Raw genomic sequence first — 12,761 nt, 5'->3', positions numbered from 1 at the left:
CCCAACATGTTATGTGTCATCATCCTTATTAACCACACAAGTTCACCATGGAATCGACGGGCGAGATTGTCCACAGGCCTTTGCAATAAAATCGACTGCACGTGAAATGAATCTGAAAATTCCATTTATTAAAACGAACACATTGTCCTTGTCGGATGAAAATGTGCACATCACATTCAGGTTTTCCTGCTTTAACATTTCTGTGCTTCCCTCTCTTTGAAAGACACGCCCACAGATCTTATATAGGAAAAATGAACAATTTGGGGCTGGGAAAACATTAATGTATGTAATAATTCAGCATCGCCAGGAGCAGCTAAAGGCAATATTAAAAAAGAGAAAAAGTAGAAAACCCCCTGAACCAGTGTGCTCAATGTCTTGCGATTCCCTCTGTGGAAATGAGGACATGGACAAATGGTTTTCCCTCTTCTTTGGTAAGCAATCTCCCTCAAATGTTATCAGCAAAATGAGCCTCATTTCAAAGGACTTGTTTGCAATTTCTGACTTAAATTAAATAGTACTTGGTCTAAAGTTGAAAAAAGAAAGAAAGAAATCAGAGTCAATATTGAGGACAATGCAAGATTTTTTTCCCCCTAAATCTGAGGGTTATTGTTACTGTCTAATTCCATGGTAGATTTTCATTACTATTCAATACATTAAATACACAGATTAGGGCCGGGAATAATTAAGCTAAGTTTTCCGTTAGTTATCCTGGTAAAAAGGATTGTTGAGTTCCTGAAAGAATTAAAACTTTAGAGGTATAAGTAATAAAAAGATTGTTTTTCTCCTTAACAAGTAGAACTACCAGAAGCCAAAACTCGTACAAAGACTCTGGTGTTATAATTCCATCCTGTAGGACATGAAATTGGTGGGGATTATGAAAATCATCAGGTCTTAAAAAGAAAGACCTAAGAGGGCTCCTCTCCCAGCTGTTGTAGGTGACCGCATGTTCAACCGTATCTCGGCTCATTTTTAGAACGTGACACAGTTGTAGCTTATTCCACAGGGTCACTAAGCCAGTGGTGCAACATTCTAGCTTAACAAACATTCTGCCAGCGTGTTTCCCTCTGAATCCTTGTCAGTGGCAGCTGTGACAGAATTGCAGTGTCTGGGCAGTGTCTGGTGCAGAAGTGTGGCTGCACGAGATGCACCCACACATCTCTCCAACCACATGGCCCTCGCTTCTTTCCGCCCGGGCGGGAGCTTTAATTGGATGTATTTATTCTTTTACCGTTGTGCCCGTAAAAGGAGCTGAGGGAATGTTTATCAAGCCTGTTTCCTGGGCACGTTAAGTCTTTCTACCTTCTCTTTTCCTGCATCTCCATTCCTTTTTTTTTTTAACAGGAGGAAGAGAATGGAAAGAGAACAAAATTAGTTTGGAAATGGTCCTTTGGGGTTTCAAAGCCAACAAGGTGTAAGAGAAGCCCTCTTTTGCCTGGAATGACACAGAAAAAGGGATAAAGGCTTCCAGGCCTCCAGTCACTCATGGAGGCCGGAGCTGTGACGAAAAATCACTCCAGCATCGTCTCAAGGAGGAGACAGCTCTCGGCAAGGAAGGCGCAAACAAAGGCTGAGAGACTCCGATAAACAGGTGGGACAAAAACCGAGAGAAGGTTCTATTGAAAATGTGGCGAGTGAAGAATGAAGACCCCTCAGTGGCAGGGCCAGAGCCCGCCTGTGGAGCTGGGGGCCACCCCTGCCGGCAGGCGAACCACGGGCTCCTGAGAGGGGTCTTCTCGGGAGCCACGGCCTGATTTCTCCGATACTGGAGCAAAAGAGGGCCACGCTTTCCTGTCGAGAGGAGCAGAGAGAGCGTTCTTACAACCTCGAAGTCGTGCGATTCAGGGAAGGGAGCTTGCTCTGCTCTGACAAGCACCCCAGCTCATGGTATACCCTCGCCCTCCTGCTGGGCACCTGTGCTGCCCGATCCTGGATGGAACCACGTGCTCTGGAGTCTGGAAACACGTCAGGAGGCACTGACGCGCTGTCACGAGGACGTGTTCCGGCACTGCTAAGGCTCTGAAGGAATCTCAGTGGTCAAGACACTGGGCTTTTCCTCCCCAGCTTCTTTTCTCTCTCATTCCTTTTCCAAACTTCATGGTAAAACAGCAAAACCTCTGAATGGATGTAACACAGGGACATTTTCATGCAGTATTACCCAAATTGTCACACGGATATGAAAGCACCATCACAACACACGGTTCACTCTTACTTGCAGGGTCGAAGCTACTGTACAAACGTTAGGGACAGTGACAAGGACACAGACAGCTGGCGCTGGCTCTGCTGTTCCCACGAGGACAGAGCTTGGGGACATCTCGCTCGACACTTGGGGTGCTCATCCTGGGGTTCAGTCCCCCAGGCGAGTCCAGCCTTATCTCTGTGCTATTCTAACGGGGGAGGAGAAAGGAAAGAAAGACACAGGGACTAAACATCAACGCCATTGAATGGGCCGCGGCCACAGTGGATGACTCAGCTCATCCAGGTAACTCTAAAGGCGAGGTTCACCCCAAAAAGGTCACACGTATCTGAGCTCGGCACAGCTGTCTGCTTTAATTTTAATTTTTTAAATATGAAGCAGAAACATAAGGTTTGGGGAGGGATAGCAGAAAAGAAACGACACGGATTTTATCTTTACATGTTCCCTCCTCCAGGCAGCTCTGCGGACGCCAGCTCTCTTAACTCGGGACGCGGGTCAGCTTTCACTCTCACAAAGGGGACCGGTTCCTTAAACATGCAGGCCTGGAGTTGCCAGGATGGTTCTTCTCCCTCTCTAAATGCCGTGGACGAGAAAGGCGCCCACGGGGCTAAAAACTCTACACCAGTGTCCCGGGAGCCCTGCGCTCGTCACACCCCAGTGAGGACTTAAAGGATAGCGCAGAAAAACTTCTTCTCCCTAAACGGGTTCTCTGAAGCCGGAACGGGGGTCAGGAGGGGATCTTCCTTGGCATGTGCCTCACAGTAGGCCATCAGGTCTGCAGCTGCCTTGGACACCTGGAAAGGAAGAGAAAAGCACCGAAGCTTCAGACGGGGCATGGAGGCAGGTGCAGCCAGCCAGGGCCCAGGCTCGGGTGTCCAACGGCCCGTATCCAGATCCTTGCTCCCCACTTCCTGCCCGTGTCCAGATCCTTGCTCCCCACTTCCTGCCCGCATCCAGGTCCTGCTCCCCACTTCCTGCCCGTATCCAGATCCTTGCTCCCCACTTCCTGCCCGTGTCCAGGTCCTGCTCCCCACTCCTGCCCGTGTCCAGGTCCTTGCTCCCCACTTCCTGCCCGTGTCCAGATCCTTGCTCCCCACTTCCTGCCCGTGTCCAGATCCTTGCTCCCCACTTCCTGCCCGTGTCCAGATCCTTGCTCCCCACTTCCTGCCCGTATCCAGATCCTTGCTCCCCACTTCCTGCCCGTGTCCCGGTCCTTGCTCCCCACTTTCTGCTTACTTGCTTACTAACCCCCTTATGCCTCTGTCTCCTCTTCTGCAGTGGAGGGAGCTGACGGTCTCGGCCTCACAGGGCTGTTGCAAGCAGGTCCGAGACTAGGCTGAGTGGCCGTGGCACTCAGGACACAGAACTGAAGGAGGCGGCAGTCAGGGTCACACAGCCCACCCGGCATCTGTCTCCTCATGTTCTGGGCCCCTCAGTGGTCACTTGCCTCACCCTGGTCCCAGCCCTGGCTGCAGAGATTAGGTGAGATAACCCACATCCCCATTGGTGCCTGGCACACGGGAAGCTCCCACACAGGCCATTTGCCTTCTGTCCTCGTGCCTCTGTTTCAGGACCTGTGCTGGGGAGCCTGACACTATGTCGACTTCCTTTGTAACCAACACATCAGGGGATGCTATACACACACACATACATGCATAGCTTTATATTTCATGTATTCAAATATCATTACACGTTGTATTATGATTTCTCGTATGTATTGCTTCAGCTGAGCATTGTGCCCTTTCAGGAGGCCCACGGGGAGGCTGGCCAGCGATTTCAGGGATGCTGCCGTTTCTCACGACATTTCTGTACCCCCTCGCTGGGAGTCACCTGGAGTGCCTCCCTTTGACCAGCCTCAGCGGTGGCCAATTTTCACCATTTGAGGGTGGATTTAATTTTGGAAAATGAACTAAAAATCATTTGTAACTACCTCTGGGGACTGGGTGGGTGATCTGCCTGGGGACTGCCATTTGGGGTCAGTCCTCACATGACACAGTGCCCTTGCCCTGGAGAGCTCTCCACAGACTTTTCAACATCACTGCACCACGACAGCCTCTCAGAGCGACTCCCGAAAGAGCACCTCGCTGTGAACGGGCCAGGTGTATGGTTGCTAAACAGACCTCCACCGTCCCCGCAGCGGGTCACACCCACCGCGCCGTCACGTCAGACTCGCTCCGGCCACTATGTGAGCAGAGGGATGGGGGCACTTGGGGGCAGAAGCTTCAGGGGCCGACGCACAGCTCTTTTCTCTCTGCCTCCTCGTCCAGCTGGAATAATTGACTGGGGCCACCTTAACTGATGCGGAGGATTTAACGAAAGCACCGTGGCCATGCTCTTGATTTGTTCCCTGCCCAGGACTGAGTTGATCAGAACTTTGTCACTTAATTTTATGGTTTACTGATTGGAAATGAGAATCAATTCTAATCCCACAAATCTTTGAATTCTTGGACTCTCTGTTCCTTAGCCACAGACCAGATAGTCACTATTCCAGACAGAGGCTGCAGTCTGCAGGGTCCCTGACGAAGGAGACATGGTGCGGAGGGGCAGCTAATCTGTGATGGGCACGCGGGGGAGTGAGGAGCATACCCTTGTTGTCATAAGACCATAAGAATGGGGGGAGGACCTTTTGTTACTGCAGCGAACCCGGGCTCCCTTGACCGATAGGAAGAGGTCTGGGGTTGGTTTGTTGGTCTCCTCTGTGTGCCTTAACAATTGCCACACACGAGGGGGTGTAAAACAAGACGTGCATTCTCTCACAGTCAGAGCCAGAGGCTAGATAGTCAGAACAAGGTGTGGGCAGGGCTGGCTGCTCCTGGAGGTTCTGAGGAGAACCCGCTCCACGCTTCTCAACTAGAGCCTGGAGCTGGCGGTCCTCGTGTCCCTGGGCTTGTGGATGCATCCCTCCGACCTCAGGCCTCCTCCTCTTGGCCTATGTCCACATTTCCTGCCTACGCTCACTGGATTAGGGCCCGCCCTAATCTAGGATGACCTCATCGTCATTTGATTACATCTGCAAATTCCCTACTTCCAAATAGGATCACATTCTAAGGTTCCAGGTGGGCATGAATTTTAGGGGACACTACTAAACCCAGTATAGTATATTTGTGTAAAAGTCAGTCTCATTTTTTTTTGAATTGTAAATCATTTTTTATTTATCTTATATTTTTCCAGTTTTATTGCAATATAATTGACATATAACATCGTGTGAGTTTAAGGTATAAAACATAATGACTTGATATACTTCTATATTATGAAATGATTCCCACAGTAGGATTAGTTAACACCTCTGTCACTTCAATGACCTTTGTGTGTGTGATGAGAACGTTTAAGATCGACTCCTAGCAACTTTCAAGTATATCACACTGTGTTATGAACTACAGTCACATTGCTGTAGGTTAGATCGCCAGAATTTATGCAACTTATAACTGGAAGTTTGTCCCCTTTGACCAACATCTCCCCATATCCTCGCCCCCAGCCCCTGGCAACCACCATTCTAGTCTCTGTTTTCATGAGCTTGGCTTTTTTAGATTCCACACATAAATGGGATCATACAGTGTTTGCCTTTCTCTGTTTGACATATCTCACTTAGCATAATGCCTCCAAAGTCCATCCATGTTGTTGCAGATGACGAGACTTCTTTCTTTCTCACGGCTGAATAATATTCCATTGTGAATACAGACCACATCTTCTTTATCCATTCGTCCATAGACGGATGCTTAGGTTGTTTCCATGTCTTGGCTGTTGTGAATAATGCTGCAGTGAATATGGGGGTGCAGATATCTCTTCAAGATCTTGATTTCATTTCCTTTGGACCTATAGCCAGAAGTGGAATTGCTGGATTACACAGTAGTTCTATTTTTAATTTTTTGAGGAACTTCCACACTATTTTCTGTAGTGGCTGCACCAATTTATATTCCCATCAGCAGTGCATAAGGGTTCCCTTTTCTCCACATCCTCGCCAAGACTTATTTCTTATCTTTTTGGTAATAGTCATCCTAACAAGTGTGGAGCGATATCTCATTGAGGTTTTAGTTTTCATTTCCCTGATTAGTGATCTTGAGCATCTTTTCATGTATCTCCTGCTCATTTTTATGTCTTCTTTGGAAAAATGTCTATTTAGTTCCTCTCCCCATTTTTTAATGAATTGTTTGTTTTTGCTATTGAGTTGTATGACTTCTTTATATTTTTTGGATATTGACTCCTTATCAGCTATATAATTTGCAAATATTTTCTCCCATTTCACAGGTTGCCTTATCGTTTTGTTGTTTCCTTTGCTGTGCAGAGCTTTTTAGTTTGATGTAGTCCCATTTATTTATTTCTGCTTTTGTTGCATGTGCTTTGGTGTCATATCCAGGAAATCATTGCCAAGACCAGTGTCAAGGGGCTTACTGCCTATGTGTTCTTTTAGGAGTTTTACAGTTTCAGCTCTTACATTTAAGCCTTTGATCCATTTCAAGTTAATATTTGTGTGTGGTGTAAGATAGGGCTCCAATTTCATTCTTCCGCATGTGATGATTCAGTTTCCTCAACACTATTTATCGAAGAGACTATCCTTTCCCCATTGAGTATTCTGGCTCTCTGGTCAAACATTAGTTGACAGCATATGCTAAGGTTTATTTCTGGGCTCTTGATTGTGTTCCATTGTTTCATGTGTCTATTTTTATGCCATATTGTTTTGATTACTACTTTGTAATGTAGGTTGAAATTAGGAAATGTGATGCCTCCAGCTTTGTTCTTCTTTCTCAGGATTGCTTTGGCTCTTCAAGGTCTTTTGTGGTTCCATATGAATTTTATGATTGTTTTTACTATTTATGTGAAAAATGCCATTGGAATTTTGATAAGGATTGCACTGAATCTATAGATGGCTTTGGGTAGTATGGGCATTTTAACAATATTAATTCTTCTGACCTAGGAACAGAGGATATCTTTCCATTTCTTTATGTCTTCTTCAATTTCTTTCACCAAAGTCTTATAATTTTTAGTGTACAGATCTTTTACCTCCTTAGGTAAGTTTATTCCTAAGTATTTTATTTTTTATGATGCTGTTGTGAATGAGATCTTCTTCATTTCTTTTTCAGCAATTTCGTTGTTAGTATATAGAAACACAACTGATTTTTGTATGTTGATTTTGGTTCCTTCTACTTTACTGAATTTGTTGATTTGTTATAACATTTTTTTGGTGGTTTTAAAATTTTTAGGATTTTCTACCTATAAGATCACATCAGCTGCAAACAAAGACAATTTTACTTTGCCCTTTCTGATTTGGACACTTTTTATTTCCTTTTTTTGTCTGATCCCTCTGGCCAGGACTTCCAGGACTATGTTGAATAGGAGTGATGACAGTGGGCACCCTGTCTCGTTTCTGATCTTACATTGAAAGCTTTCAATCTTTCACCATTGAGTATGATGTTAGCTGTTGGCTTGTCATATATGACCTTTATTACGTTGAGGTACATTCCTTTCTATACCCAATTTGTTGAGAGGTTTTTCATGAGAGGATGTTGTATTTTGTTAAATGCTTTTTCTGCATCTATTGAGATGATCACACGATCTTTACCTTTCACTCTACGAACGTGAAGACACTAATGTAGAGGTTAGGTCTACTAACATCACGCCTATTGATTTGTGTCCACTGCACCGTGCTTGCATCCCGGGGATAACCTCACTTGATTGTGGTGTCTGATCATTTAACGTGAGCTAAATTCAGTTTGCTAATATTTTATTGAGAATTTTTGCATCTGTATTCATCAGGGATATTAGCCTGTAGTTTTCTTTTCTTGTAGTGTCCTTATGTGGCTTTGGTATCAGGGTAATGCTGGTCTTGCAAAATAAGTTTGGGAGTGTTCCCTCCTCTTCAAGTTTTTGGTAGAGTTCGAGAAGGATTGGCATTAATACTTTAAATGTTTCGTAAAATTCACAGGTGAAGCTGTGTGGTCCTGGAATTTTCTTTGTTGAGAGGTTTTTGATTACTGATCAATCTCCTTACTAGTAATTGATCTGTTCAGATTTTCTATTTCTTCATAATTCAGTCTTGGTAAGTTTTTATGTTTCTAGGAATTTATCCATTCCTTTTGGGTTATCCACTTTGTTGGCATATAATTGTTCATAGAAGTCTCTTATGACCCTTTGTATCTCTGTGGTATCAGTTGTGACATCTCTTCTTTCGCTTCTGATTTTACTTATTTGAGTCTTCTCTCTTTTTTTCTTAGTCAAGGCAAAGGTGTGTCAATTTTGCTTATCTTTGTAAAAGATCAGCTTAGTTTTGTTGATCTTTTCTATTGTTTTTCTGGTCTCTATTTCATTTGCTTTTGCTCTTATCTTTGTTATTTCCTTCGTTCTGCTAATTTTGTGCTTAATTTGTTATTTTCCTAGTTCCTTGAGGTATAAAGTTAGGTTGTTTGAGATCTTTCTGTTTTTTTGCTACCAGTGTTTATCACTGTAAACTTCCCTTTTAGAACTGCTCTTGCTGCATCCCGTAAGTTTTGGTATGTTGTGTTTCCTTTTTTTGTGTGTAGTTTGTTTCAAGATATTTTTTGATTTCACTTTTGATTTCCTCTTTGATCCACTGGCTGGTGCTCAGGAGTGCATTTTTTAATTTCCGCATATTTCTGAATTTTCCATTTTTCCTCCTGTTATTGATTTCTAGTTTTATACCATTTTGGTTGGAAAAGAGTCTTGGTATGATTTCAACCTTCTTAAATTTGCTAAGACTTGTTTTGTGACCCATCCGGGAGAGTGTTCTGTGTGCACTTGAGAAGAGTGTATGTTCTGTTGCTGTTGGCTGGAGTGCTCTATGCACGTGCATCAGGTCCATTTGGTCTAACGCGTGGTTCAAGTCTGATGTTTCCTCACTGATCTTCTGCCTGAGTGATCAATTCATTGTTGAAAGTGGGGTGTTGAAGTCCCCTGCTATTATTGTATTGTTGTCTATTTCTCCTTTCAGACATATTAGTGTTGCTTAACGTATTTAGGTGCTTAGATGTTGGGTGCACATGTATTTATGATTGTTATATGCTCTTGGTGGATTAACTCCATCGTTATATAAAGACCTTCTTTGTCTCTTGTTACAGTTTTTGGCTTAAAGTCTCACTCTTTCATAGGCATTACATTGCCTATAAAATACTTTTATTGTGTTCCTATATTGTTTCAGACATTGAGTTAAGTTTTCTCTTTCGATCTACATGATAATCTTGAGGCAACTACTCCTTTTATTGATGAAAACACAGCTCAGCACATTGCATGAATTGTTCAATGTCATACAGCAAAGCACACCGCAGGATAAAAACTTGAGCCCTAATGTTCTGCCATTAAGCCACAGCTGTCTCCATATAAACTACTCAAGTGCAGGGCTGGTTCCAAAGGTTGACTGAGATTCTCTGTGCGTCATTATGAAACGCTACTGTGACAGAACGAAAGGAGACAGCCTGTCCTTATCTCAGCTCCTCTAAATGAAAACAAAGGACAGACTTTCAGAATCTTGATTACTTTTTTGTTTGGTGCCTTTTATTTGTTTGAGCCATAGTCATTACTAAACCAAACAGGAGCTTAGCTGTAAGCAGCAGAGGCTGGACAGCAACAACATCTAAAACCCACTTGTTAAGAAGAGACCCAGCGCCATCTCTGCTCATTCGCAATGCTCCCACACAAATGTCTGGAAGGGATTTTCAAAATCTTTTTATGATACAGAAAGCACTATACTGGGGGAAATTTAATAGCTTAGAGTTGCCCATACCTTATAATTGAACCCTCGATTCTGAACAGTTTCCTTCTCAAAATATATTATGTGTTTTATCTTGTTTCCTCAACCAGATTACAATCGCCTGTGGCCGATGGTCCAACACAATGCCGGGATCCCAGCAGCAATTAGAATAATTGCTAATATTTCTCTGCCTGCCCTGGCCACGTGTCAGAACTGCGATAACCACTTTACACACACTATCTTATTTAATCCTTGTAACAACACTTTGGACCACAAGCTGTTATTATCCTCATCTTCACTACGTGAAGCTGAGGCTTCATTCCGTAAGCTTTTGCCCTGGGTCTCACAGCTCGTGAGTGGCCGAGTTGTGAGTCTCAGGCTTCCTGACTTAATCTTTATGAACGCTCTTCCTTTCTCACCCATAGTGCCATCCTTGTCCCTTCCTTACAATGAGTCACAGCAATAGCCTGCCTGGAGAATCTTGCCTTCTTGCTGCCCCTGTTGACATTGTGCTCACGGCTTCTCTTACATTTCACATCCTTAGGCCTAGCTCTTCCAGGAAGATTTCCCCAATAATTCCGGCAATTTCTCTATTTTCTGTCCTATTGATTCTGCCTCCAAAAATATCTCAGATTCGGCCCCTTGTTGTCACCTCCATTGCGACTACCCCAGTTCAAGCCTCCAGCTTCTTTCTCCGCGATTACTGACATGACCCATTAAATAAAAATTCCCCGGGGATTGCTACAGACTGAATGTTTGCGTCCGCCTCAAATTCGCATGTGGACGCCCAGTTCCCAGCATGATGACGTGTGGAGCGGGGGCCTTTGGAGGCGAGTATGTCGTGAGGGTGGAGCCCTCATGAAGGGGATTTTGTTGTTGTTGATGGTGCTATCAAGTAAATTCTGATTCCTAGTGCCCCTGTGGACATCAGAGGGGAACCCTGTCTGGTCTCTTTGCTCCATCCTCTCGCCTTCCAGCGCTGTATCAGGCAATCATTCACTGCTGTTCATAGGCTTTTCACGGCCAGTCTTTTTCAGAAGTGGGTGGCCAGGTCCTTCTTCCTAGTCTGTCTTAGTCTGGAAGCTCCACTGAAACCTGTCGACCATGGATGGCCCTGCTGGTATTTGAAATGCTGGTGGCACAGCCTCCAGCTTCACAGTGACACAGAGACGCCACAGCGTGACAACTGGCAGACAAGGTGGTGTGGTTCCCTGAGCAGGACGTGAACCCAGGCTTCAGCAGAGAGAGCATCGAATCCTAACCACTAGACTACTAGGCCCCAGAGAGCTCCCTCGCCCCTTCCACCATCTGAAGACACAGCGAGAAGATGGCCTCCTATGACCAAGGATGACACCGCATCTGCCAGGGCCTTGATCCTGGACTTCCAGCCTCCAGAACTGTGAGAAATAAGTTTCTGTTGTTTATAAGCCACCTACTATATGATATTCCGTTATAGCCGTGCAAATGGACTAAGACAGTGTCCATGGATAGAATTCAGGGCATGGCCTGTGAACTTCAACGATAAAAACAATTACATCTTCATTTTCACTAATCTCAAATGGAAATTTAGCATTTCTTTCCATTATAGACACTGACAACACACCCAGTGGCATCAGCAGTTTCTGTGACTTAGTCACCAATAGAAATCAGATATTTTCTACCACATTACAGTTATTGCAGACATATCAGTGTTTCATTTATGTTCATTTGCTTTATAATTACAGACTTATTATTAGATTTTACATAATCACTTAATAAAGAAGTATGTATATAACTGTATCACAAATCTTTTTCTAAAAAATATTCTGAAGAACTACATTTCGGTATAGTTAGTTTCCTTTGCAGTTTAACAACATTACTCTGAGAAGGGGAGCATATGCTTCAGCAGACAGCCAAATGGATCTAGGCCACAAAATGTAAGAACCTCAGTTCCAAATGCCTTCCCGACGTTCACGACTGTGCCAGGAGTAGCGTTCTCTTGACTGCAGCTAGAAAGACGTTTCTAAAATATAAATTGGCTCATATCACTCCCCTACTTAAAACTTTCAACAGCTTCCCATTGTGCCTCGTAGAAGCGAAACATCATAGACCAGCCTGTGGGGCCCGCCCGCCTCTCTGACGTCACGTTGTGGCACCCCTCCCTCCCCACACAGTCTCCCCTAATTTTGTGAAAGCCCCACGTTCCTTTCTGCCTTGGAGCATCACACGTACAGTTCCCTGGGGCATTCTCCTCCTCGACAGGCTGGCTGCTTCTCTGCCTTCAGGAATCGGCTGGAATCTTGCCACTGGGCCGGGTCCTTACCGACTGCTCCACCCCATAATGACTTTCCTCCTTATTCTCTCTCAGAGCACTGCACTCTTTTCCTTCACAGAAGAACACTTACCACAATCTGTAATTACAACATTGCTTGTTTATGTGCTGTTTGAGGTTTCCCTTTAGGCCCCAGGTTCTCTGAAGGCAGGAATCCTTTCTGCTTTATTCACCACGGTATAGTCAGCACCCGGCACAGAGCAGACACTCAAATAAGCAGTTCTCAAACATAATCTTATTCAACAAATATTCCATTCAACTAATATTTAATGAGTGCCTCATATGCCAGGCACAGGCATGGAACAGTCAGGGGACAAGAGACACAAAGCTTCCTGTCCTGTGGAACTTATTTAGTATTCTAGACTTCCAATTCTGACTATGATGGAGGAACAGGGAGCAATTAAACCCTCCTGCTTTAACTTAAAAGCTGGAAAAAATGTACGAACAAATGGTTTTTAAATGTTAGACAGCAGGCAGCACAGGACAGTGACCCCTGAGAGAAGGGAGACAGGACGAGTCCCACGATTGCCCAGCTTACAGCTTGACGAGGGTTTCTA

The 12,761-nt window shown here is 44.5% G+C and overlaps 1 protein-coding gene across 4 annotated transcripts in view; it reads right to left on the bottom strand.

Moving 5' to 3' along the window:
* Nucleotides 1–107: 107 nt before the first annotated feature.
* The window catches only part of GNG2 (G protein subunit gamma 2), a 97,419-nt gene continuing 84,765 nt past the window's right edge, over nt 108–12,761 (bottom strand). For all 4 annotated transcript variants that reach the window (XM_070630399.1, XM_070630395.1, XM_070630405.1 and 1 more), the window contains one exon: nt 108–2,988. In XM_070630399.1, coding sequence (XP_070486500.1) covers nt 2,860–2,988 — 129 coding nt within the window. In that variant the 3' untranslated portion in view covers nt 108–2,859. The remainder of the gene's footprint in view (nt 2,989–12,761) is intronic.

The sequence above is a fragment of the Equus przewalskii genome, chromosome 1 (genome assembly GCF_037783145.1).
Source record: "Equus przewalskii isolate Varuska chromosome 1, EquPr2, whole genome shotgun sequence".
Lineage (NCBI taxonomy): Eukaryota > Metazoa > Chordata > Mammalia > Perissodactyla > Equidae > Equus > Equus przewalskii.
Note: the sequence above shows the minus strand (reverse complement) of the source record. Positions and strands in the feature narration are given on the sequence as shown.